At 43.4% G+C, this 26,737-nt stretch overlaps 1 protein-coding gene across 2 annotated transcripts in view; it reads left to right on the top strand.

The window, feature by feature from the left end:
• ATP7B (ATPase copper transporting beta) overlaps nt 1-26,737 on the top strand; it is a 1,159,214-nt gene that overhangs the window by 1,127,877 nt on the left and 4,600 nt on the right. Inside the window, exons 20-21 of one of the 2 annotated variants that reach the window (XM_069640109.1) lie at nt 11,542-11,644; nt 18,959-18,990. In XM_069640109.1, coding sequence (XP_069496210.1) covers nt 11,542-11,644; nt 18,959-18,990 — 135 coding nt within the window. The remainder of the gene's footprint in view (nt 1-11,541; nt 11,645-18,958; nt 18,991-26,737) is intronic. The other variant, XM_069640108.1, reaches the window with a different exon arrangement.

The raw sequence follows: 26,737 nt of genomic DNA, 5'->3' as shown, positions 1-26,737 counted from the left end.
TGCCGGCGGGCAAAGTAGCATGGGCTCCTGAGGAGAACAGGAGCAATCAATCATTCTTTCCTCTCATCGATGTACTGTATGTAACCGCCTCATAGACATGTGTTTGCCCCATAGGATTGGTTGGCTGTCTGGAGAATGGAAGCAAGCTCATTGAGAGAAATTGGGGAGAAGGAGTAATGGCTGAATGGATTAGAGGTTCGAGGTGGTGAGGAGGATTATGGGGAGGAGAAAGAGAGAGTGTCACAGACCTTAGAACTCTTGGAGGATAAAGGCAGGTGACAGCATGGAGGGTAGAAGAGAGTTTGTGGGGGTGAGAGGGGAGAGTCAGTTGCATGTTCATTACCATAACTAAGTTCCCTGATAATCCCAATGAGGTTTTAAATAGAGGAAACATTCTACAGATAATTTCCACTTGTGTATAGGCGCGTTTTATAAATGCCATGTCATATCATATCATACCTCCTTTAAGGTTTTTGACCAGTAACGACTTCAAGCTTATTGAACTCATAGAGGAAGCAAAAATGTCCACTTCCAGAGTCCACTTTGTATTGGCAGTAATAGCAAATATGCTCAAAGCCCATTTACCGTCTTTTCTAAAGTTAGGCTATGATTTTGATAATTACTCATTAAATTATACATCAATTGCTGCATAGAAAAGAAATGACAATTGTTGTAGTGCCTCAAAGGCGGTTTTGACAAACAATGGTTACAAGCAAGGAGACCTCAAGGTCACATTGACAAGTAACGGGTGGAAAGTGGTGGGGTAATTTCAGAATGAAAATGTGCAGAAAGTGGAGTGGGAGAGGCCAGCGAAATGGTTATGTCTGTCATTGTTTTTTTACCAACTAATCCAACAACGAGACCATGAACTTGTACAATTCTAAGTTGGAATACCCATGGCCATAGTCATTATGCAAGTAGTGCTGGAATCAAATACTGATCCATGTTGATATAATTCTCTTATAAGAAAGTTGGCTTATGTCCCCATTGTATTTTGATGGATATACTGCCTATCGAAAGATGGCTTGTATGGGGAATAAGGGTAGGCCCTATGGTGGTCTGTTGATGGGTATTCAAAGTTACATGGAATGAATACCTTGAATAATGAATATGTTATGGCTGCTTTGATATGCTTCCAAGCGCCCGAGGATACCCTTAATCGGCTCCTTATTAAAATTAACCCTACTGTGGCAAAGATTTACAGAAGATATTATGGTAGAATTAAATGATACATTTGAGAGACAGCACAGGGTTTCCCGTGTTGATGTAGTTATTATTGGTGGTGAATTCAACGCTTCTTGTATGGAAGAGAACGAGAGTTTCGGGGCAACTGGGTTAAATTGTTCCATTAAGCTTAGTCGACAAAACAGATAGGGTGAAAGGTGGCTTGAGTTCATAAAGGACTGGAACATGGAAAGGTTGAACCGTAGGATAAAGGGGGATTTGTTGGGTGCCCACACATGGATATTGTAAAGTAGAAGAACTACTCTCAATTTATATATTTGTTAATGATAATGTTCTTGATTTATATATTCTGTATTTATGTTAGCTCAGGATTTATGTACTGAATTCAATAATTACAGTGATCATGCCCCAGTCATACTTAATTTAAAACTAGAGACCTGTGGCCCACGGAAGATTGGGGTGGGCGATACCAATGTGAATCAGGGTGGTAATAGATTATTTTGGACGGAGCACAACCTAACAGCCATTTGTAGACACATAAATGAATATAAAGTAGGTGTCTTGGAGATCGCTATGGCTACTTCTCCAGATATGATAGTTAGATGGTTAAGCAACCTAACAGCCAAGTTCCTCCCGATTGGGGGAAACTACCATCAAATTGATTGCTTAAAGCAATCTACGTATGATATGAATAAACAGGAGAAATGGTGGTTGCAACAGTGCATTAAGAGATTAAATAAAGATGGTGAAATGGGAAAAAATGTTGGCTGGTTAATGAAAAAGGAAAGTAATGCATGCCATAATTGGCTCCGCAGATATAACCAGTCTATCCCTTGTAAACAATGGCAAAGGATGTTTGGTATTTTGAAGCAAAGCAATTGCCAGGAATTGAGATCAGAGCTGGAAAAGCACAGGTTATTATCAATGCGGTTTACTTGCAGATGATGTGGATTTATGAAGAAGAAATAGAGGTGCAGATGTTAATAGTAGACCCATACATCTTAACGTCCGATTTTATGGCTTATATATTGACCCTCACACCATACAGATGATAATAGATCAACTGAAGCCCCTGAGAGCCCCGGGGCGAATAACTTGACCAATATAGTAGTGAAAAAAGATCTGTAACGCTGGGCCTTAATTGTTTAGATCGGTTTTAGTCCAAGGAACACTACCTGACTCTTGGAAGAAGACTATACTGGTACCTGTCTTTAAACAAGCTTTGGCAAAGGCAACCGTTTTGGCTTGTTTATAGGTATCAGGCATTAGCCCGGCACTTGCACCATTTTGTACCTGTTACCATCAATGGCGGCCAGTTAATACCACTATGGCAGTTCCTGGCAAGTGCATTTCCCATGCCTAGACAAAAGTCCAAACTGCTGGCATTGCCAATGTTTGTGTCAATCGGCGCAACTCCAGCTACTGTTCCCTTTCTTCCACATGATTCCAATGATTTAGAAGCAAGCTCTTTAATATTCCGTCGTGTCATTTCCCCTTCCTCCTGAGCAGGCCCTTTTTGAACATAGTAATAACCGCAGCAAATTTAAAGTACAGGCATGTGCGCAGGAGTCTATCAGCATATGTTTTACTCTCAGATTTAGTATAAAAACCCCGCTGCTCTTAGGCCTGCCGTAAGACCTAACATTTATTGCACGAATCTCGGGGTCAGAAGGGAAGCTCTGCTTTCAATCGCGTCTCCTGCCGAACATAGTTATGCAAACTTAAGCCCGATAAAGTTGCAAAGGTTCCTGTGAATGTTTTCCTTCTCGGACTCGAACCTACTCGAATACAAGTTTACCATTTTGGTATTGAAACGATCAACAAGCAACGCGCTGCAATCTTCTCTCTTCTGCTTTAACTTTCATCAATCCTGCTTTATTGTAAACTGTTTGAGTACTATTTAAGCCCTGAATGAATGCTCAACATTTAAGCAAAACCTATATACACGTGTGCCATCCTTTTGTTTTATGGCATAAACGTTTCTTATTCTGTTTTCATCATCTTTTTGGAACAATCACTTAAATCATAATGGTTCCTTTGTGCGCCCATGTCTGCCATGCCCAGTGTCAAAGCGCAATGAAACGTGAGAGTTGAGATGCTGGAAGGCTCCTGTGTTTTTGCATTCATTTACTGGAAGCTCCGCTCCTGGAGGGAAAGCAAGACTAACGTTATATTTGCCGATCTTTCGCAAATAGCAATGCAAGATGATTTAGCGAATGGGAAACATGTTAACAAGAGCTTCTGGCAGGGGTGTTGCTAGGTCTGGAAATGATCAGGTGCGGCGTTAATGCCGGGACGGTTGGGACTCTTGGCTAGCTATCCTTTTGGTTGCAGCCCCTGAACTTCTATCCGGGGCTATAACCAAAAGACCCAGGGCTATTGCCCCGCCCCTCCCGTAGCCCTCCATTAGCAACACCTCTGTCTTCTGGAGTACACATTAAACTTGTGTATCCCATGGAGCAATGTTTTGTTCATAATAACCTTTCCCTTGTGTTTTAGTTGACAATGCCAGTGCATTCTGGTTCCAAACATTTTTAGTTGACTTTACTAAAAAATTGAGGATAGCCCCAGGGGTTTCTGACAGAAAACAAAAATATTGTATACCCTTTTAACCATTTACAAACATGGTCAATAGGTATAATATTTTTCTAATATTTAGTAGTTAAATTTGGGCTTGCCATGTTTGCTTACCTAGTTAACTTGGACATGTCACTTTAGAGACAATGGCAAAAAATACAAATGGTTTACACAGCGGCCTTATTGTCATTATTAACACATGGGCATTCTGTGAAGGGTATCATGGATTCTGTGTTTAGTAGGCATCCACATTTTCTCACTTAACCCTTTAAGTGCCATGGGTATTTCCCGCCAGTGCCAAGACCTTTTTTGGTGATTTTGGTATGTGGCCATTCAATGGAATCCTAGGTTGCTGTATGGGGGTGAGAGAAAATAAACAAAAATGGTGAACATTTTGGGTTTTTTCAAAAAATGCCAATAAAATGTTGTACAAAGAAGCCTGTGTTTTTTTCCTTGTAAGAGCTATGAACAAATGGTTTGCTGTGCTGAATTCCCCAATTTCCTGGCTTTCATGAACTGGTTGAGTCGAAAAAAAATAACATTACTTTGATGTGGTTATCAACCGTTTTGTGAGAGGTAGGCCATTTTGGCCATTTTGGCCAATTGGACATGCATGGACGGAATGAAAGAAAAGGGTAGGAAAGCCGAATTGGAGGACAAAAAGGCATATATTTCTGAAAAGTAGACAAAATTCCAAGTTTAGGAAGGGGTGATTTGCGTAGGTTGGGCAACAACTAGGTAGGGGGAAAATGCCATAGATTGGGGGAAAAGCGGGAAAATGACCGAAAAAAAAGGTATGTGTTGGACATGGTTGGCTTGGTACAGCAATGGCTTCTATGAATTTTGAGAAAAGCAATGCTCCGCTGCACTCCCCGACTCTTGCAGTTAGGAAAACGCACATTTTTTGTAGTATTATACAAAACAAGCAATACCACAAGCCAAACACTGAGCCATGGTACACTGGAGGTTTATGCTTACGTCATGAACAAAAGCACTTAGCATGTGTAAATCAGGAAAACCAATGTGGTGAGGAACGGCAAGTATACGTTTTTTGAAAGAGCACAGGCAGACCTTTTCAAAGGTAGGTGACTTGTGCAGGTTACAAAATTGTATGTAGGGCACATTTGGGAAATTAAAGGGTTGTGTTACAAAGGGCACCAGCAAAAGTGTCAAAACGTTATGAAAACCACACAAACACAACAAATGTTATACCTTCCCGTGTTCCCACAGGTGTCCCGATGAAAACGGCACCTCTCATGTGTGGGTGCACCTATCTGGGCGCCAAGGGGAAAGCCTAAAACACAGGTAACCCTAAGTCTGTTTTGACACGTGAATTTCACACTTTTTGCAGACGGGCACACCATACAGATATGGGCCTCGGGTGTCCAAGCTACCAAGGAAAACAGGGAACCCCATGCATTTCCGAAAAAAGGACACCAGTGGGAATCCGCAGAGGTATGATTTGCGCAAATCGGCCCAGAATTTATTACCCAGACACCCCCGCAAAGTCCGAAATGTGGGGAAGAAAACGCATTTTCCGCACATTTCACTCGGCTCACCCATCGAAACACGCTGCCAACAACACATGGCCTACCGTCCCGCATTCCCACAGGTGTCCCGATGAAAACGGTACCTCACATGTGTGGGTGCACCTTCCTGGGCGCCAAGGGGAAAGCCTAAAACACAAGTAACCCAGAGTCTGTTTTCACACCTGAATTTCACACTCTCTACAGACAGGTACACCATGCAGCTTAGCCCCGGGTCTTTTCCTGACCTAGCAACTCCCCTGCTGGGGGGCCTGTCCCACTATTTTTGGGGGACCTCTCCCCACTCACCCCAAATGGGTGATGGGGGCACCTCATGCAGGCCTCCCAGGGCCTCCTACAAACGGCTGTGTGAGGTGCACCCCCCTCCATTTGTGGTGGGGGGAGAGGGCACCCAAAAATTGTGGGACAGGCCCCCCAGTGGGTGGGGCAGTAAGGTTTGGGCACCCCGGCGCCAGATTGGCACACCAATGTGCCACTCTGCGCCAAGGCAGGTTTCGTAAAGAAAGAAAAAAATGGAAAATGGTACACTACACTTTTTTTTTATTATTTATTTTGCCCCCTTCCCTGGGGGCAGATGATCAGCCATCTGCCCCCAGGGGGGGGCTAACCTGCAAGCCCCATCCTTTGGGGGGCCTGCACCCTTATTCCTGGTGGCCCTCCCCCCTTCCAATTGGATGGGGGGGCACCTCATGTACACCTGCCTGGGGGCATAAATCTGCCCCCAGGGAGGGCTACAAGGGGTGTCCCCCCTTTCCACTTGGTGTGGGAGGGGGAGGGCCAGCACCCTTTCAGGGGGGCAAAGGAATCCCTGGAGTCTAGGGACCCCCACCCCACCCCCATCCCAGTTGATTTAGTATTTTTTTTATTTTGCCCCCTTCCCTGGGGGCAGATGATCAGCCATCTGCCCCCAGGGTTGAGCACATATGTGCCCCCATGCTTTGGGGGATGAGGGGGAGAGGGCTGCTTACTGTAAGCAGCACCCATCCCCCCACGTCACAAACGTATCCCTGGTGGTCCACTTAGGGGCGAGCTGAGGGGCACCCTAAACCGCCAGGTAATTTTCTAAAGTGATGGGGGGTGACCCTCTACCCCCTCACACCAAATGCAGGGGGGGCATCTCATTCAGCCCTCCCTGGGGGCGGATAAGAGGGGGGAATCTCATGCAGCCCTCCCTGGGGTCAGATGCCCCTTCTTAGGAGCAGATGTCTGGCCCCATGGAGGGCTACAAGGGGTGCCCCCATTTCCCCTTGAGGTGAGGGGGAGAGGGCTACCCCCTAGCCGTAAAAGAAATCCCTGGTGGCTAGTGGCCCCCCACTCCCACTCAAACCTCCCTTTTGTTTTTTTTGTGTTTTTTTTGTGTTTTTTATTTTTCCCCCTTCCCTGGGGGTAGATGATCAGCCATCTGCCCCCAGGGGGAGCCTAACCTGCAAGCCCCATCCTTTGGGGGGCCTGAACCCTTATTCCTGGTGACCCTCCCCCCTCCAGTTGGATGGGGGGGCCACCTCATGTACACCTGCCTGGGGGGCATAAATCTGCCCTCAGGGAGGGCTACAAGGGGTGGCCCCCCTTTCCACTTGGTGTGGGAGGGGGAGGGCCACCACCCTTTCAGGGGGGCAAAGAAATCCCTGGAGTCTAGATCCCCCCTCCCCCACCCCCATCCCAGTTGATTTAGTATTTTTTATTTTTTTATTTTTCCCCCTTCCCTGGGGGCAGTTGGCTGATCATCTGCTCCCAGGGTTCAACACATATGTGCCCCCATGCTTTGGGGGCTGTGGGGAGAGGGCTGCTTACTGTAAGCATCCCCCCCACGTCACAAACCTATCGCTGGTGGTCCAGTGGGCATTGCTGGGCGTGAATCGAGCGCTCTGAGCCCTCTCCGTGCCCAACAATGCTGTCACACAGGGTGTCGTTGGAAAGGGGAGAATCTCCCCTTTCCAACGACACCCTTTCCAAAAAAATCCCTGGTGGCTAGGGCCCCCAAACCCCCTCTCCCTTCCCATCACGTTTTTTTCCCCGAATTTTTTAATTTTTTTATGCCCCCACCCCTGGGGGCAGATGGTCACCTGTCTGCCCCAGGGGTCTTTATATATGGGTCCCCATGCTTTGGGGGCCAGGGGGGGAGAGGGCTGCTTACTGTAAGGAGCCCTCCTCCCCCCACGTCACAAACGTTTCCCTGGTGGTCCAGTGGGCCTTGCTGCCCGCGCATCGAGCACCCTGCGCCTGATCTGCGGGCAGCAATGCTGTCACACAGGGTGTCATTGGAAAGGGGAGAATCTCCCCTTTCCAACGACACCTCCCTCGATCTCCGGCTTGAAATACTGCCGGAGATCGAGGAGGAGAAAGGTGAACACTCACCTTCTATTTTCACCGCAGCAGCCCGAAATGGCTGCTGCAGTGAAAATTACTTTCAGTTTCACGCAAACGTGCATTACGCACGCTGATGTGAAACTGAAGGTAAACCTCCCCCTCACATAGCCCGGGGGTTGGATTACAGTTTTGAGCGATCCCTGCTCTGCAGGGATCGCTCAAAACAAGGTGCTAAAAAGGACGAGCTATCTCGTCCTTGGCACTGCGTACGCACTGTCAAGGATGAGATACCTTGCCCTTGGCACTTAAGGGGTTAAACACCAGGCCACTGTGCTCCAACATGTCTTAAGCCCAAGTGTCACTGAACTCGGTGGCTGTTTTTGCCACATAACACAGACTCTGTGTAAAGGCGTGTGCAGATAGACCGCTACAGAGGGATGGCTGCAGCGCTCATACAGCAGAGTGCGCTGGTGGGCGCTTTACGTCATCTACTGGAGTGCAGCCAGGATATGCGAAAAGCGGTGCGGCACACTTTGGCAAAACATTACAATGAAGCCACAAATCCTAAGTGCGTTCACCGACACTATACAGTGTGGGGGATCTACTTTCCACGCAACTGGTGTACTGTATGCGCACACACTGCTCCTAAGACAAGCCTGCAATACACGCACAGCCAAGAATCATGCAATTATGTGCAGAGTACACAATGCCCCGACCTTCCATGCACCATGATACACACAATCTACAAGTCCGCTCCCCTCCTACTAGTACACAGGTGTCTTGTGAGGTACTATTCTCTAGCACAAGAGCTGGTGCTACAGCCCGCACAGGGCTCATGAGTTCAGAGGGAACAGGGTACCGCTCTAAGCTAACAGGTGGTGCGCTGGGATTCATCTCGCCTTTCTCCACATGTGCAGATAAGCCACAAATGCACTGGAGGACAGTGTGCTATGTACACACTGCACAGGGACTCCGCCCTCTCACCTGCACGCCTCGTACAACTCTGGATCCAAGGCATTTGGAGGATTACAATACACAAATTCCAGACAAAAAGACTCTCTCTCTCTCTCTCTCTCTCTCTCTCTCTCTCTCTCTCTCCCACACACTCTATAACAGTAACTTGTTTATTTATAATACAAAATAAATATTACATCACTTAAAAGCTTGAGTACATATTTTTTTAAAGCATCAAACAAGTAAAATAACTTTTTATAAACAGTAACATAATGGCTGCCATTTTGGAAGTAAATATGGCTGCCAAATTCATCACACAATACAAATGCAGGAAAAGCGTGCAAAAGGGTGTGGTTTGGGTTGGGGATGGGTTGGAATAGGTGGAAAATCATATATATTTGACTTAGAAATGGAAGCTAAATGGGTGGACACATATACAAACAACACCAAAAGCCTATGCATCCATCCTCATATGTCATCTCCATTGAAACACATTACAGACCCTCATTCAAAGCTCCTATTTAAAGCTCTTATTTTAAAGCTCTTATATTAATGGCAATAGTTTTGGCTTAAAGGTAGCGTCTTCAGCGCCACCTAATATCAAAACTAAAAAGGGGCATGTGCCGATCCAGCTAATTACAGATTGCTTGCTCTTTTGGACGTGCCGAATAAAATCGTTGCTTGTATATTATGGAGAGAACTTAACATTCGAGGTTTTCATTAAAAAGGATTTAGCGATTTCCAAATGGGTTTTCGTGCTGTGTCTGCCACCATGCATAACATACTTGTAGTAAATACTCTGATACAGAACTCCAGGCAAGCACAAACCCCTCTGCTATACATTTTGCATGTTGACTTTACATCTGCTTATGATATGGTTAGTCAGTCAAAGCTCTGGGTTAAGCTGCAGAAAGTGATTATTCCACATGGACTGTTAGCCCTGATTAACCAGCTTCAGACTAACACTTGTATGCAGGTTAAAATAAACAGCATGGAGGGAACTGACTATGGACCTCCCTCCTGGAAAAGGAGTGACACAGGTATGTGTCCTCGCCCCCATGCTGTGTAATCTTTACCTTGCAGAGGTTGCTGAAGGAATTGACACATATCATGGATGGGTTATGCAGATGACCTTGTGATATCTGATCATATTAAGCACAGCTTTGTAAAACTATGTGAATATGCTAGAGAGAACGGGCTGCAGATCAATTTTGGGAAGACAAATTACATGTGCATTGGCAAAGGGAAGGCTAAGCCTACGTGTCTGGTTGTAGATCCGGGTAAGGTAGATTTGGTTCTCTCATATACATACCTAGGGCTAACTATTTCTGAAATGGAGGGATGCCACTTACTGCATAATGCCAAGGCCAGGAAAGCGATTGCTCTTATGCCTGCTTTAAAAACCCTTTGTTTTAACATACAATAGTCCTCTTTTCATACTGCAGTTCACATGTATAGAACTAAGCCCCTGCGATAACCTAATTTCCTAAATGGTATACACGAGGGGACCCCCACCCCAACACTTGCTTCCATTCTTTGGCCTCCAAAATGCTGAGCCAGTTTTTATCTGAGCATAGGAGGCCTCTAAGCCATACATAATAGCAGTAATAAAACACTTCTTGTAGGGCAGAATAGCCTGTGAAGGCACAAACCAGCTGTATATCTTGCAGAGTGTTTTAAAGCAGGCATAAGAGCAATCGCTTTCCTGGCCTTGTCATCATGCAGTAAGTGGCATCCCTCCATTTCAGAAATAGTTAGCCCTAGGTATGTATATGAGAGAACCAAATCTACCTTACCCAGATCTACAACCAGGCACGTAGGCTTAGCAGATATACAGCTGGTTTGTGCCTTCACAGGGTTATTCTGGCCTACAAGAAGTGTTTTATTACTGCTATTATGTATGGCTTAGAGGCCTCCTATGGCTCAGATAAAAACTGGCTCAGCATTTTGGAGGCCAAAGAATGGAAGCAAGTGTTGGGGTGGGTGTCCCCTCGTGTATACCATTTAGGAAATTAGGTTATCGCAGGGGCTTAGTTCTATACATGTTAACTGCAGTATGAAAAGAGGACTATTGTATGTTAAAATGATGACGGATCCAGAATGTCCCTTGTCAGAATAATGAAGGACGAGCTAGTTCATTATTCTGAGAATTTCGGAAAAGAGATGAGGGATATTCCAGGGAAATTGAGTGGGTGCTTGGGTGGACTAAGGGCATTGAATTATTGAGAAAAGAAATCCTAAAAAAAGTAAGAGAACATTATTGGATTGCTTCCTATACCCATCTAGCTAAATTAAAAACATATGGAAGAATGGATAAGTTGCCAACATTAATGGTTTGTGGCGGAGGGGGATCATTAAATAAAAAATAACGTGTTGAATATGCAAAAGTGAGAACAGCTTGTAAAAAACCAATAGACCAAATGTTTACTTCTTGACAAGCACTTATAGTCTGGGTCATCAGGGATCTGGGGAAGTTAACCCATAGACTGGACTTTATATTGACAGAGGAGTTTTGGCAACGGAGTCTGGCTGGAAGTAATACTGCATTGACTTTGGCTATTATTAGATTGTGATGTAGTATTGAAAAGTTACTTAGTGAATGAATTAGTTCAACAACAAAAAAAGGAATTTTCATTTTAGTTTAGAGATATTTGGTATGATTTTTAACTGAATTGAGTATTGTAATTATGTATCTTACATTTTTTTAATCTTTTTGTATTGCTTTCTTTATATTTGAATGTTATCGTGTGAAAAGTATACTAAACTATGAACACGTATTAATCACATTTCTTTTCAAATGTATTTTCCTTGCAACTGTTTGACATTGAGTCTTTTGTTGATCCCTCAGCCCGTGACACCACTCCAAATCAAGTCTCAACTAGTATTAATTTTTATCTTTCCAAGTGCACCATGACATAATTAAGGCAGTTTGCTGCATGCATTTTGTTAATTGCTTTCTCTTTTACTTCAGGTGTGTTTATGCCAGTGGGCTTGATACTGCAGCCTTGGATGGGATCTGCCGCAATGGCTGCTTCCTCCGTTTCTGTGGTTGCTTCATCCCTGCAGTTGAAATGGTAAGTAAACTTGAGAATCACTGCGTTTTTGCCCCTCATACTTCAGAGGTATAGGAAAACCATGCTTGATCTGGACATTCGGTCTCTTAGTTAGGTGCATACCTTTTTTAGATAAGTAGTTAGTTGTTTGTCACCCAGCTAACAGATTCGCAATCCATACAATACAGCAGAGCAATGGGGCTGATGCTGCCTAATTGTATTCCTCCCAAAAAATGAAAATCAAAACAACAAGGCCGAAAATAGTTTTAAAAATCGGGTTTTGCAGGATTTTGGTACCCTTTTAAAATAAATAGATAGGGGTTGGGGCAAGGGTATACATTTAGGTAGGGGGATGTGGTGGGAGAGCAGCAGGGGGTCTCGCGCTGCAATAATAATAATAATTTTCTGAATTCGACTAAATAAACTCGTTCTTTTCTGCCTTGTTATTTTAATTTTGCTATTTTAACATAGAAACCTGCGTAACACTTACATAGGGCGAAGTAAAGTATTTCCGATTCAAAAACAAACTTTGCCCACAGTCTGTTCTTTTTTTAACTGCATCCTGAGTTAGAAAGGGAACACTATTTAAATTCCTATATTGATATTTAAATGTGCGTGTTTCTGGATTTTGTGATTGTGTCCCTTGCCTAACTAATGGGGGCCAGGTGCCCTGCCCCATCTGCAATGCAGGTCTCAGGGCCAGTGTGCAAAGGATCCCCTAGTCACATCCAAGCTCGAGGTGCAGCGACTACTCAAATGCATCAACATTTAAGGGGAAAAGAAGCAAAGGTTAGCCGTGAAATCTATTCTGTGGGTGCTGCAGCACTGGCGATTGTGGCAACAACAATCTCTATCTTTATGGAGCAAAGCATGAACCTCCTCCAATGGAGGATGAGCTCAATGGAAAAAAGTCCTACTTACCATGGAAGTGCTTTGACAGAGAGATGAAGCGTGGGGCAGGAAAGGAAACCAGTATGATGGCTCAGATTCTTGGTCTGGAGGACACGGAAGTCCCTAAGTTACAACATATTTTCGAATCTAAAAAATTCCTCCGTAGCTCCGTAAAACACTCACACCTGCAAATCCGTATCAGAAAGCCAGCTTGCGAGTGTGAATGAGGTGTGGGTGTGTGTATAAAAATATAAACCTAAACATTCACTGCTTCTACTTCCCTTTTATAGATGTGTTCAACAACCGTTATCAATGAGGCCTGACCTTATTAGTATCCTAATATTTGAATCTTCTAATTTAGAAAGCGTACAAACAACCTATTCAAACATTCGTACAACACTGATAATGTGTGTAATACATCATATAAAAGTAGGCACCATTAATTCACACTGCTATTGAATGCTCCAATATCTACCACCCATCAACACATGTTTCAAACAGTGGAAACTGGATAAATCACCACTAGTAATTTCCTTAAGTGGAGAGTTGTTGAAACTTTCATGCACCTCCTTCCATCTCTCCAACAGAGCTTGATGAGATATTTCAACTTCTTGCAGAAACTTAGTTCTTCATGTTAATTAAATTGAATTACAACGTAATGCAACATGTACTCAATTATGTTCTCTATTAATTATACAGTTAATTGTGGGACATAACAATAATTTAATGATTCAGAGCGAGATTTAGCATGAAGAAATAAGTCTCTGGAAGAAGTTAAAATATCTAATCAAGTCCTGATAAAGACATGGGAGTGGTGCATGAAAGATCCTGTGATTTTCCACTTAAGTAAATAACTGGTGGTGATTTATCCACTTCCTGCACATAAAAACGATTGTTGGTGAATGTTATATATTGGAATAGTTAATGCAATATGTGTTTCATAGCCCGACTTTGCACCGTTATGGTGGTTCTGGACATTGACAGACTTGAGCACCACATATAATTTGAACATTCATATAAAACAAATTCCAACCAAATGGAGTTTGTTGCCTGTCGTTGACTGTTAGATATCTTCCACAGGACCTTTTCTCAAGCTGCTGAAGAATGAGGTTCCTTTGTATAAGTGGCCAAAGGACAGTTGCAGCTTAAAGGCAGTCTTGATTTATGGGTTTGTGGAATGACAGGAGTCTGAGGAAATACAATAGGTCTGGCATTTTATGGACACCACAGGTTTACTTACTGTGAACATATCAAGTAAGCTGGTAGTGTGTAGTAGGCTTGGTGACTGCATGGACAATGATCCTTAATGACATTATCCCAAAAGTGAAACTCTAAGCCCATTTACCTTTTGAGACAGTACATTTTGACAATTGTACTCCCGTTGTTTGCCAGATTACAACAGTAAACACCCGATATGTGCTAGTGTTTTGGTGCACAACACCAGAGCACCCACTTTCTGGCCCTGCCCTTGTCTGTGACATGCCAAACCTTTTGGAAAACAATACCTATTTGTATTAATGTTTAGCATGCCATGGTGTTATTGACTTAAATTCTGTTCTGAATCCTCACTGTTAGATTGCTTCTATGTACATTCATATGGTAGTTGCAGCTCAAAATGTGGTCCCATACAATGAACTTAATTTTGTTTAAGTTGGGTGGGCAGCCGGTAGGGGCTATGGTAGAGTCCTTCCCAACATCCACACTCCAAGATGATTTGTGTAACCAGTAGGACATTTGCACATATTGAATATCTCCATTCCATACCAGTAACACTTCAAAAGTATATCCTGCCTGAACAGCAACCTTTGAACATACGCAGCTCCAAGGTACTAAGAGTATTGCTATACACTGCAGGCAACTGCACAGAAAGGCGATAATAATGGGCTTGACTTTGTAAAGCCAATTATGTTGAGGATGAATTCTGGAGAAGGAAGTTATGCTGTAAGTCACATGTAAAAACTGCTAGAGCCATTGATGGTCGTTTCTACTCATTATTCCTTGATCGAGTGGTATTAAGTCAACCGGTGGTGTCAACCAGTACTGCATTTTTTAATAGTCCCCATGGCTATGGACGAACCCCAACCTTTAAAATCAGTAACATCAGTGGAAGCCTATGTATGTGCCATGGGATTCACGGGGAAGTTGGGATGAGTGTCCAGATACTGCAGATAATACAGATGGGGTTCTGTAACCAAGACCTGACACCACATGTCTGTAAGGAACAAACCACATAAATCCATCAGGCTGAACTGTCTAATATTCACCAACACTCACTCAGCAGGTGTAAATGTAATGATGGTCAGAGTTAGTTGGGGAAAGCCAGCAATGAAGTAGAATTCATAACCAGATGTTTTGGCCTAGGAACACTGGGCCCTGGCTGATCAGGCGAGGCAATAGTCTATCCACTCCTAGACAGAATTACTGTCCTAATTTCTCGAGTCATCTGCACCTCAATGATTCAGTTAATATCAGATGTGTGACAAATCAAGAGTATTCGTCCTTTCTCCCCAAGGAGGAGCCTCTGCCTTTGAGGCTAGAGAGGTGAGCCTGCCCCACAAGACCCTCCCTAATGGTCTGTGCAAGTTGGACCTCACTGGGAGAGACGCCCCTTAGTGGACAGGGACTTCTGTTCCTGTGAGGACCTAAGCCACTTAGCATAGTAGCATATATGGGACTATCTGCTACGAAGAATAATGTAACCTCTGCATGTTTGACTGAAAGCAATGCTGAAATAAACCAACCTGAAAAAAAGAAAAAGGAGATCGCTTTTTTAAGAAGAGACGTGTACTTAACTGAGATGAGTGGAGTACCAAAGAGAAGGAAAGAGTATTGTACGCAGAGGAAACCCTCTGACGTAATCAAGCTTTAGAGAGGCAGACCTGAGATGAGCCGCAGAGCCTGTGACTTTCGAGGAGGCACAGAACACCAGTCTGACATGCTGGTGGCCCGGTGCATTCAACAACGCAGAAGCCATTACAAAGCAGGAGAGCGGAATCCTGTAACTGGTGGTGGTCGGGACCACATCCATATCATGGTGGGTAGGACACCCAATGAGACCTTCAGAGAAGAAAGCACAAATAGCTTCCTAACGCCAGCACCCGTATATGACAGAAGCCGAGAACGGGAAACCGGTGAAACCGAGGAATGAGACGGCAAGCACCGAAGAGGAATACCCAAGCGAAGGCTAACGGCTATGTCCTGCAGCGTTCCCCTAAATACAGAGAGGTAATCGGGACAACGGGGGAAGTGGAAGCCCACAGCGACAACATTATACAAACTCATCCCAGTGATAATGATGAGATATTAAATACAAAACTATTTAACTTGAAGTGTGGCAAGCAGATAAAGAGAAGAACGATCAACCCTGTGTGGGAAGTAGATAAAGACAACAGGGCGCATGAAAGAAGGGAAATTACCCTATGAGTTCAAAGGTGAAGAATGGAGAACGTATGGGATAAAACCCTGTAATAACAGAGAGGAGACTATCAAGTGAACAAGATAGTTACAGAGAGAGCACCCTGGAGAGTGGGAATACCAAATTGGATCAAACCACATACAAACTGAAAAAGCCTGGATTAACAGACTGTGAGAGGTCTAAAAGTTGAGACAAGAACGTGAGAAAATATCACAGTGAAAGTTGTCACAGACACAACACTAAAGAGACTACAAGACCCCAGAATTATGTGGAAGAGCTACAAAAATTAATTAGGGAGATGTCCAGAGACTAATATAGGAAATTGTGTTAGGAAACAAACATAAGAAAGAGATACATTGATATAAAGAGACTATCAGAAGATAACAGAATAGCAGGGCAATCGAGCCATCCTCCTGGCCTCATTTAAGTTGATTATATTAGTGGCAGGGTCAGGTAGAATTAGGTTTGAACGGAGGACATTTCTTTCTTTGGGACTTCCTGACAACCGACCATCACCTTTAGTTCCTTTAGTTAGATAGGCAGGGAATCCCCTTTAGCAGTAGTTAAATATAGACCTTCTTATACATTCATTAAAAGCAAGCTAACATGTCCTTAATGTGTCTGACTCCTTCCGACCCCCCATAGATGCCAGAATTGGAGGACTCCAAGTGGGGAAATTGAGTTCTGCTCCATTTTCAACCACTTTTCTGATGCAAGGCAATTGGCTATTGTTCAGATGATTACAAATTTCTTGTCTAGCGGTTCGAAGCTGATTCCTTTCCGTCTTGCAAATTATTTCCCAAACAGATATTTCTACGATCCTGAGAGGTAAGGAGGCTTCCTGCCCTATGGGTGCAATGCCCCTTGGCAGAGGTTTACTCTTCTGCATTATGCCCTGCAAACTCCAGCATTTTGCAGTATGTTTGAAAGGCCAAGGTGTTCAATATGGATACTCTTTACTTGATTGTGTCTGGACATTGTGTTTGTTTAGACACGTTAGGGTATACAGCTGAGGTCCATTTCTCTTGGTCAGTGCCAAAGCTACTGAGCATTTGCCCCAGAAGCATTTCCTTCTGAAACGGTGTACGGTTCAAACAAAATGGAGCCTTTGCAACTTCAACACATGGAGGTAAAAATAATTGATGCGCTTGTCCCCATATTCTTTGTACAGTCCTATAACAGACATTTGATATCCATTGTAATGGTGTTGCAATAGTTTGCCTGGCTGTGCACCCACCATCAGCCTGCCAGTCACAGGGCTGTACTCTGCAGAATAGTGGGACTGCATCGGCAGGAGTGTGGCAAACTTTTGAATTGCATGTCTGCAGATGGGTTCTCAGCTTACAGGTTAAGGCTTCAACTTGGCTTGGTAAATGAGATTAGTCCTAAGGAGCACTAGGGTTGATGCATCACAACAATGACAGTTGCAACTGAGGAGCGTTTCACTGTCCGCCATGAACATTCCCATTGCAGATTCCAATTTTCCTTTGCACTGATGTTGCCCTATGTCGGTGATTGAGCGTCCTCCTTGTGACATATAGTGTACTGTACAGAGGTGGATGCTAGCATGTTTGTCAGGGGAGTTGCATTACAAGTAATGGATGTGCCTGTCCTTTGAGTGGCACATACTTGCCACCACTGGTGTGAGGATAGTGTGACAATTTTGCGGTGGTGTCCTGAGCCTCCTCTCACATTCAAATGGTCAGTTGTGTGCAAATCTCTGGATTTGTCACCCATTAGTGTTGGGGAACTGGGATAAGCATCATCGGGTCTGCATCTCTCTGGGTGGGCGCCAAGCCCACTGCGCTATCCCCCCAGCATTAACTGGAAGATCAAGGGTAGGGAATAGACTGTGCCTGGAACATGCAGAAAGATACATTATTGGAACCTTTGAAGGTTGAGAGCTATGCATTTGATGCACCTGTCCCTGAATTCTGTGGACACAGTCCTGGCACAGCCATCTAATTTCTCTGTTCTGTGGCGGTAGATTGGTGACCTGAGGGTCCAACCAGAGACTTACATGCCCCTCAAAGATCTGTAGTAATGGCTAATACAGTCTCTCCCTTCAAAACTAGGATGACCAACAAGTATTGCTGGCTTTAAAGAAAGAGACCACAACATTGTGGATGTCTCACCATTATCAAAAATGTGTTTTACCGAATCTCTGGCCAAAACAATTAACAAAGATTTGAAAGCCAGATAGATGCCAACACAAAACAAAATAAATTAAATGTAGGTTTATTGAGGGGGATTGCACCCTAAAAGAATATCTGCTGATCGATCTGGCAAGTAATGACTTACGTACACTGTTGACGCCCACATACTACAGATTGAAAGAGGGCACCAGTACAGACACATATGGAAAGCAGAGCAAGGCTGCATGGCCCTTCTACAAAATGACATCTACTTTCTCAAACATTATGACATTGGGTACCCTCTATTAAGAGTAACTCTCCTTTTGTTAATGAAATAGATGTTTAAGTTAATTCTGGAAGAGATATCCAACAAGCAAGATGCCGATCGAGCAAAAAAGACAATAAAAATGTACATATTAAACACATTGTCATGAATTGGTATCTGTAATCACAGATACTAAATCATCTCTGGGGTGCAATTGAAAATGAAACTCGGTAAAAAGGTGCTCATTTCTAAAGTCTGCCTCATACATCCTGCACTTCATTAAGCTATTTTGTGAAATGTAGATTCATTTCTCTTTAAATTGTCTGACTTTTACACTCTGGTGCACTTAGATTTAGTTCCTTTACTAACATTGACAACGTTTTTTCTGACCTCGAAGTTGATTGAAAACACCAAGGATTATTCACATCACAACTTTGGTCACTGTTTTTCACACCTCAGATAGTTTAGATGGTCTTCTAATTTACATTGCAAAATGATTCCACTTATTGGCGGAACACACTCATAAATGTGGATCAACATCAAAGCTAATTGTTTCAACAAAATGAATAAAATGCTTCTTAAACCTCAGAATTCAACATACTTGACACATTGCCATTTTGCCATCCAAGCTGCAGAGGAACAGACCTCAAAACTGGAAGGGGTGAGTATGGAGCAGGGTGTGAGTGTGTGTGTGTGTGGTGCTCTGTCTCTCTGTGTGGCTGGTAGCTGGCTGTGTGTTTGGGCAAGGGGGTGATGTCCCCATGTTAGACTAGGCTTATCCCTGGTCCCTTATGAGCCCCTCCACACAGCACTCATTTTAATATTTTAGTTGGGAAAGGCTACATTTGCAGTGCTGTTGTCTTGAGATACATTACTTGTTCCGTGTATGCTAGACTAGTGCACGTTATCTCTATGTGGTTGTGCTACATTGTCTTTGTTGTGCTCTTCCTGGATTTGAAATGCTTTCCTTTTTTAGGATTATATGTTCGTGCAGGTTATGTTATGCTCTACTATTTCATGTTAAGTTGATGTGGCATGTTGTACAATGTCGGGCTATTCAGATCTATTTCTTTTTTTCTGAAATGCATCTTTTCAAGAAATGTTAGCATGAATGTGTGCTTGTAGTGTCCCCCTTCCTTTTATGGATGTGCCATACATCAGCCCTCCCCCATATGCGCCTCCTCCCTCACTGCATCTACACCTAACCCTTTTCTACCCTTCTGTGTTGCCTTTTTTTGGATCTCATTTCCAATTTTAACAGAATTGTCCCCGTTTCAAGGGAGTTTTTCGTTTGTGTAAGCTTTTTTCAACTTAAGTCTTCAGCATATCAACAACAGCAAATACATCATAAAATGTGCAAATTCAGCAAAGGTAGAAAAGTGCCAAAAATACAAAAAAGAGGATTTAAGAATGAAACATTAGCAGTAGTACAGACATGCAGTAGATAAAATAACTTTAAAAGGTTAAAAAGTCCAATCAATACTGTTATAACAGATTTACAATAAATAATTATCAGCGCTCATAGTAACATAGGTCCAAAATGTACACCAATTGTTACATCGCCTACTCGCTTGTGTTAACTACTAATCGTTATATTCTCAATGATCATTTGATCAATGTGCGGTGAAAAAACGTAGCAATATAATAAACGACATTAAGATCAGTAGTAGCTTTGTAATAGTTCATTGCATCCTCAACATGGTGGATGTGAGCAATTACGAACAGCGGATACAACTACATAGCCCTCAACTCTTTGAATACACTGTCAAAACAGCAAACGGTGTAAAATAGGCTCATCATTTGTTCTACACACTGGAGAAATGACAGAAGTGCATCCCTGTCAATGTCTCGTGAACCTAGCGACCGTCAGCGTATTGAGTCGAAACTCAATATATAAAGTATGCGCATATGCAGGGGGGACAATGTCTAAATATGCTTTGAATCCTGGTTCCTGCTTTTTTGCCCAGATGCAACGCCCTAGAGCTCAGTAAAGAACAGGATTCCTTCACCATTTCGCAAGATAAAGCACAAGCAGCTTCCTTCACATCACGTTTGCTTCCACTAGTCGTGACTGTTGGATTGAACCATGGGCTAGTCAAATTTAATGCTGTTAAATGCTGCTTGACATACAGGACCCATGGAAGAGACTGTCCACCAGGGCTAGTCGTAACATACTTGAGTGCTTCCCTATACTTTACCAGTTCAGGTGTCGCCCAACATCTCACCCAATATAAAACTGGTTTAAGGGCCACGTGATCACTTATTGGCCATATATAACACTCCATATGCAGTGTGGTTTTTGGGGAACGCTTTGGGAGTTGTAAAGAAATTTTCAATCAAAAACGTATTCTCAATTGGGGTTAGAAATTTATTTAGCCCCAAATGCTTGCTCCATTGAGTGCTGAGGGCAATGATTGCATGTTGTAAATCTCAATTGCAGGTGTGATGATACCCCCTACCTCCATGGCTAGCGTTGAATTTCGTAACACCACCACTATTCTTCTCCAAGGTGGCGCATGAGTTGGCTAATTGAGCTGTCCAAGATCCACTATCTGAAAACCTGACTCCCAAATAATCTTAATAAGGGACCTTTTCCAGCCAATGACCCTCCACTTCAATCCTTAAATTCAATTGTTTTGAAGATTTGGGTCTGAACACCATCACCTTAGTTTTGCGCTTGTTAAGTTCAAGTCTCAACTGGTTACACTTATTAATAAAGCATCGCAAGGTACGTTTCAGACTCATGATGGGTAGTGGATCATAATACTGTGTCACCTGCAAAAAACAATGCTGGAAACACATCCCCTCCTAACCTAAGGGAATCAAAGGAATACCCAAGACAATTATTTACCAAATTAGAGATGACCTTGTTAATAGGGCACATCCTTGCCTCACTCCCCTTTCCACATCAAGCGGTGCTGTGACCTCACCCGCCAAACCCCACAGCACAACTGCTTATTACTAGTATAAAGCAGTCCGATAATCATGATTAAGTGGGTTGGTGCGCATCCATTCTCAAAGACATGCCAAAAGACATTTCTATATACTCCATCAAATGCGGTATTAGAATTACAAAGACTGCATCGACCTTCACTCTGTTTAGCACAGTATATTTCTGTAAGAGTACAAATCAGCTTACCTCCATCAGGCAGGGACCATATTTAATGTTAGTACTACATTATATAACCTCCACAGGACAGGCGACCAAACATGGGGCTCATCTTTAAACAAATCAATGGGTATCCTCTCTGGCTGCAGGGTTTTTGATTAGTTTTACTCATCTTCGTATCTGTTTGTTGGTTCTTTTATTTATTCCCCCGCAACTTTAATTCTTTTGACAGAATGCCTTTTTTTGTTCTCAAATCTGTTTATGTTTTGGTAAATTATCTCGAGTTTTTAAAGAAATTTGACATTGTCATGTTGCTTTGGACAAGGCCGAGAAGCATTAAGAAGCAGCCATAAGATGACGGGAGAGCTCCACAGAACACACAAATAACTAAATACTGCACGTACGAGGCACTCAGTTCATCAAAAGGGCCATAATGCTCAAAGTAGGCCTGGAAATGTAAGCCGGTAAGCATTCTCTACACCCATTTAATGTCGGCCCTCATTTAAGAGACCAAGTAAGCTGTAGCCCTGGTCGAAAAAGGGTAGACCAGATTGGAATATGCAGGTTAATTCCCAGAAGATTCCCAACCTCAGCCAAAGATTAATCCAGCCTCTGACACTATTGTAACCATCCCACTAAAGCTCCTTGCCTGCCTGACCCAGAACAGGCTGCCTCAAGGACTTCCTGGCAGCCTGGTCCAGGACATTTCTCCCAGACGAGCCACAGATAAACGTCCACCCTCATTAAAGAGTGCTGCTGTTCCCCGTTAGGGGGCCTAGGGTTGCCTCATGCAGTGTATCAGTGCGCCCATGCTAACAGTGACACCAAGGCGTTGCAGAAGGTCTCAAAGTCTAGCCATCCCTGGGCCAAAAACATACAATGGTAGAACATTTCACACAAAAAAGTTGCCGGATTTCATAGCATAGAGAAAGACAGACTCCCGGTCCATCCCTCTCTATGTACACTGTGTTCATCATGCTGTCTCTTTATGACGTTGCCACTAGGTTTTGCCAGTCCCAGCATTACTATTCACAAGTTCGTTTTTTTCAGCGAAATTAAATGTATTCCTGGGCAATGAGAGACAACATGCTTCGAGGATCCGCTTGACCACATCTCGAGTCTATTATACCGCCACATACTACTTATAGTAGTAATAATAGTTTGGTGATGTATATAGTGCTTGATACCAGATTCTTCCAGTTTCAAGGCACTGTAATAATCGTTGTCACCATTATTACCCACTTGTGGTATTCAATTCATCAACATCGGGAGGATGAAGTTCCAAATAATAAATGATTGGGGCATTAAACCACTCCTCCCCCATGACATAGCCCTGTTTCCAAGGCAAGTGCAATGCATTTTAAGTATTTATTTATTTATTTTTCATTTGTATAAGCACGCAAAGCCCGGGGGCATCTAGGCGCTGGTTACAGAAATATTAGGTACATTTTCATAAGATTAGTTGAAGAGATGAGTCTTTTTGGCGTTTACGGAAACTGAGATAGGATGGTTCAGAGGGAATACCTACATTTCACTGAATCCAATTTAACCTAACGAATTTGGTTGGGTAAGTGGGTACATTTTAAAACATAGCTGGGGCGTGGGGTAAGGGGATAGGATAAGGTAGGGGGAAGTTGTGAGGGGGTGTGAGGTCTCCCCCTGCATAAAAAAACAAGAATCTGAAATAACATTTATTTTGAAAATTTCACCTTTAGGTGAAGTAAATTCGGTGAAATCACATACATCCAGTTTAGGGCATATATGCATGGGTACATTGTTGCAGAGGCTGACTTCCAGAGTTGGGAAGCTGGATCTAACGGCTCTTTTGCGTCTGAATTTAGGTTTGACCAGACAGTGGCTCCGGGTTGATCTTAGAGGTCTGACTGATGTATGAGGAGAGATTTTCTGGGTAAGGTAAGGTGGGGCATTGTTGGATAGACATGTATGCGCCGTTGAGAGGATTTTGAATGTAATCCTCTCTCTCACAGGGAGCCAGTGTACAGATCTGCGAGCTTCAGAAATGGGGTCAGATTTGCTTAGGTCTAGTGCTGCCCGGAGGGCGTTGTTTTGCATGACCTGGAACGTATACATTTTTTTATCAGATAAGCTGCAAACAAGGCATTACAATAATCCAAATTTGAGCCTACAAGGTCTCTTTGCGATAGTGGGGCGGTTGCCAGACGATAGGAATGGTTTACTTGCTCATATCAATTTGGTAGTCTAAGCGGCTGAAGAGGTGATGTGGCTAATTTGGCGTGATATGCTTAGTGAGCCATCAAGTTAGAGCCCCAGGGTCTTTACAGATGGTGAGACTGGAATTTTATGGCCATCAATGGTGAGGAACCAGAATGCTGAGTGAAGGCGTGCCAAGGTGGGTGGAGTCCCTTCTATGAGGATCTCCATCTTTTCGTTGTTCAAACATAGACTATGTTGGGCCATCCAATGTTGAATTATTTCATAGATTTTGTTTACGCTCTTAGACTCCTGGTTATAATCATGCGAACAGGGGGTGAGGATCTGGGTATCGTCGGCATAATTTGTGAAGGTGATACCCAGAGCGTCAAGGTGGTCAAATAATGGTTTGGCGTAAATGTTATACAAAGTGGGCGAGACACATGAACCTTGGCGCAGACCACAGGATATAGGGGAGGGTATGGCTGACACTTCGTCGGAGATGACTGGCAAGATCTATTGGCGAGGAAGGAAGCAACCCAGTTGGCTGCTTCTGGGGAGAAGCCTGCAACCTTAGTAAGGTGGCCACACAGGGTTTGGTGGTTGACTAAGTCGAAGGCCACTGATAGGACCAGGAGGAGAAGGAGAGAAAATATTCCTGAATCATTGGCCTCGTCAAGCTGAATCTTCAAGTCAGGAGTGCTGTTTCAGTCCCATGTCTGGGGTGAAGGCAGACTGACGAGATGCAAGGATATGGTAGTTTTCCAAAAGGCTTGGATTTGGGTGTAAGCTACTTTATCAATGATTTTTAGAAGGAAATGCACTGTGGTGATCTGTCTATAATTGGTGTGGATAGTGGGGTCCAAGGAATGTTTCTTCAGGAGGGGGGTGATCCATGACTCCTTGAGGAATGTCGGGATGGGGCAGGAATTGAATGAAGAGTTTAGAATTAGGGTGATGAGGGCTATCAGAGGGTCTGCGTATTCCTTTACCAAAGTGGCAGGGCAACTGTCACCCATGCAGTGGGATGGCTTGAGGACTGGGAAAATGGTAGGTAAATCAGGCTCTGAAATCAGTTTGAATTTGAAAAGTTGGGCCTACCCTTTAGGAGTCCTTCTTTTATGGATGTAAAGGTATTCCCCTGGGCAAGGTTAAGTAGCTACTAGGGGGTCTGTAGCTCACCTTTCGATATAAATCCGAATTAACCTTTTTTTAGGTTTTCTTCCCATCCCAATTGCTCAGCTAATCGTTAAAAATTCAAAAAGAAATTCCTTAGGTTTTCGCCCTCCTGGTAAGGTTGTAGTATCCCTTGAAGTAATAGGGGTCTTGCCTGTCTCGACTCATTTTGTTAAGTTTTCTTGGTGACGAGCTTTCGGCCTGAATCTGATGTGTAGCCAGATATCTTCAAGGTTGGCCATGTTTTCCGGGGGAGTAAGGGTTCCGTCTATGACACTTTCTGAGTAGGAAAAAAAGGGTCTCAACTTCCTCCGAGAGGTTTTCGAAGTTGTCTGACTCCTTTGAACTTGATCTTGACGGGGGAGAAGACCTGGGTAGGTTGATCTCTACACCCAATGGGCCAGGAACCGAAACTAATCTGGTACCAAAAAGGAAAGGTTCAGGTAAAGGTGGTTTCAGTGGTCTAATGACTATGTGTGCGGGTCTTATTTTTAAGACTATTGCATCCCATTGTTGGCTATTATAGTGGGAGATCGGAAGGGTATCTAACAATACCTGGGTTTTGAAAAGCAAATCTTGTTGACAAATTGGGACTTGAAGTTGAGAGAACAAGGTCTCTTTTATAGTGCATTTTCTATCCGACTCAAGGAGTTCAATATTCCTATTTTGTCCTTCTGGTGGTATGACAATTGCCAGCATGGGTTTTCAATTTTTGTCAATTGAATCGTATCCCCCTCCAGACACCACATGTAAGGAAGGCATGGTATCAAACAGTGAAGACAGGCACAAGTGATCACAGTTCAAGGGTGTTTATTGAATTTCAATGGGTTCGTTGAACCCCTATCTAAACCTAAATCTAAAGATGGGAGCAAGCTACGACCATCAAATAAAATAACGCTGTCATAGTCAAGTCTGTTAAAATAAAAGGGCCCATACTAATAAACCTGTTGCCAATCCTTACTTCTAAATACAAAATGGTGTGAGACAATGCTGTATACAAAAAGAAAAGTGGTCAAGAAATAATGTCAGGATAGTTGAGCAGTTGGCTTTCCTTCCCCACGTTTTCAACATGTGGCAAGGTTGCACCTTCAAGCTCCGCACACACCCTGGTTTCTCTGCCACAAGGATAGAGTTCTAAGCGAAGGTATCATGGCCTTTTGCCAAAAGCTTCTTTTCCGATAACAGTCTTTTACTGCAGAGGGCCTGTCGCAACAAATAAGCACCAAAGTTCTTTTCTTATCAGGTTAGTGCAAAACCAGTATCGTGATAATAATTTACAATAATCCAAAAAAGTAAGAAAAAAGTGGGAGAATGTGCTCTTTTAGTCTCGAGAGAAAGAAAATAAGCATTAGTATCTAACAGAGAGTGATGATAGTTAGATCAAACTCTTGGTAGCCAGAAAATATGGTTGAGCACAAGGAAGTAGAAAAGGTCATTCGGCCCATAAAGGATGGGCAGCCATATTAAGAAAGATAAAAGAATAGAGCTATGGTGGGGCCAAGCCATGCATGCACTTATAAGCAGTACAGAGAAACTGTAATAGAGTTAAAGGGGGGTCAATGAAGAGAAGCAAGTGAGGCAGAGTGCAGATCAATAATCGAGAAGGGAGAAGATTCGTGAAGACGTGAGAAAATGAGTAGCATCAAATAGTAGAAAAAGGTGTGCTTTGGAACCACATTATATAGTTGAAAACAGCAGGACTGAGCAGTGTTAGAAATATAGGAAGAAATGTAGTATGGTGAAAAGTAACTTCAAGTTTACGTGCAGAAGAAGAAAGAGGAAGCTGAGGGCTGGGCAATGAAACAATGAGGAAAATGGAGACTGGGTGACTGAATAGGCAGCAAAAATGAGACCGGTTTTAGGGGGGTTCCAATTAAGCTAGTGGGTGGTCCTCGGGGACTGGATGGCCAATAAGTGAGTGGTCTTCCAGGACTGGATGGCCAATAAGCAA

Source organism: Ambystoma mexicanum, chromosome 7q, assembly GCF_040938575.1.
Source record: "Ambystoma mexicanum isolate Mex_15411 chromosome 7q, UKY_AmexF1_1, whole genome shotgun sequence".
Taxonomy (NCBI): domain Eukaryota; kingdom Metazoa; phylum Chordata; class Amphibia; order Caudata; family Ambystomatidae; genus Ambystoma; species Ambystoma mexicanum.
Note: the sequence above shows the minus strand (reverse complement) of the source record. Positions and strands in the feature narration are given on the sequence as shown.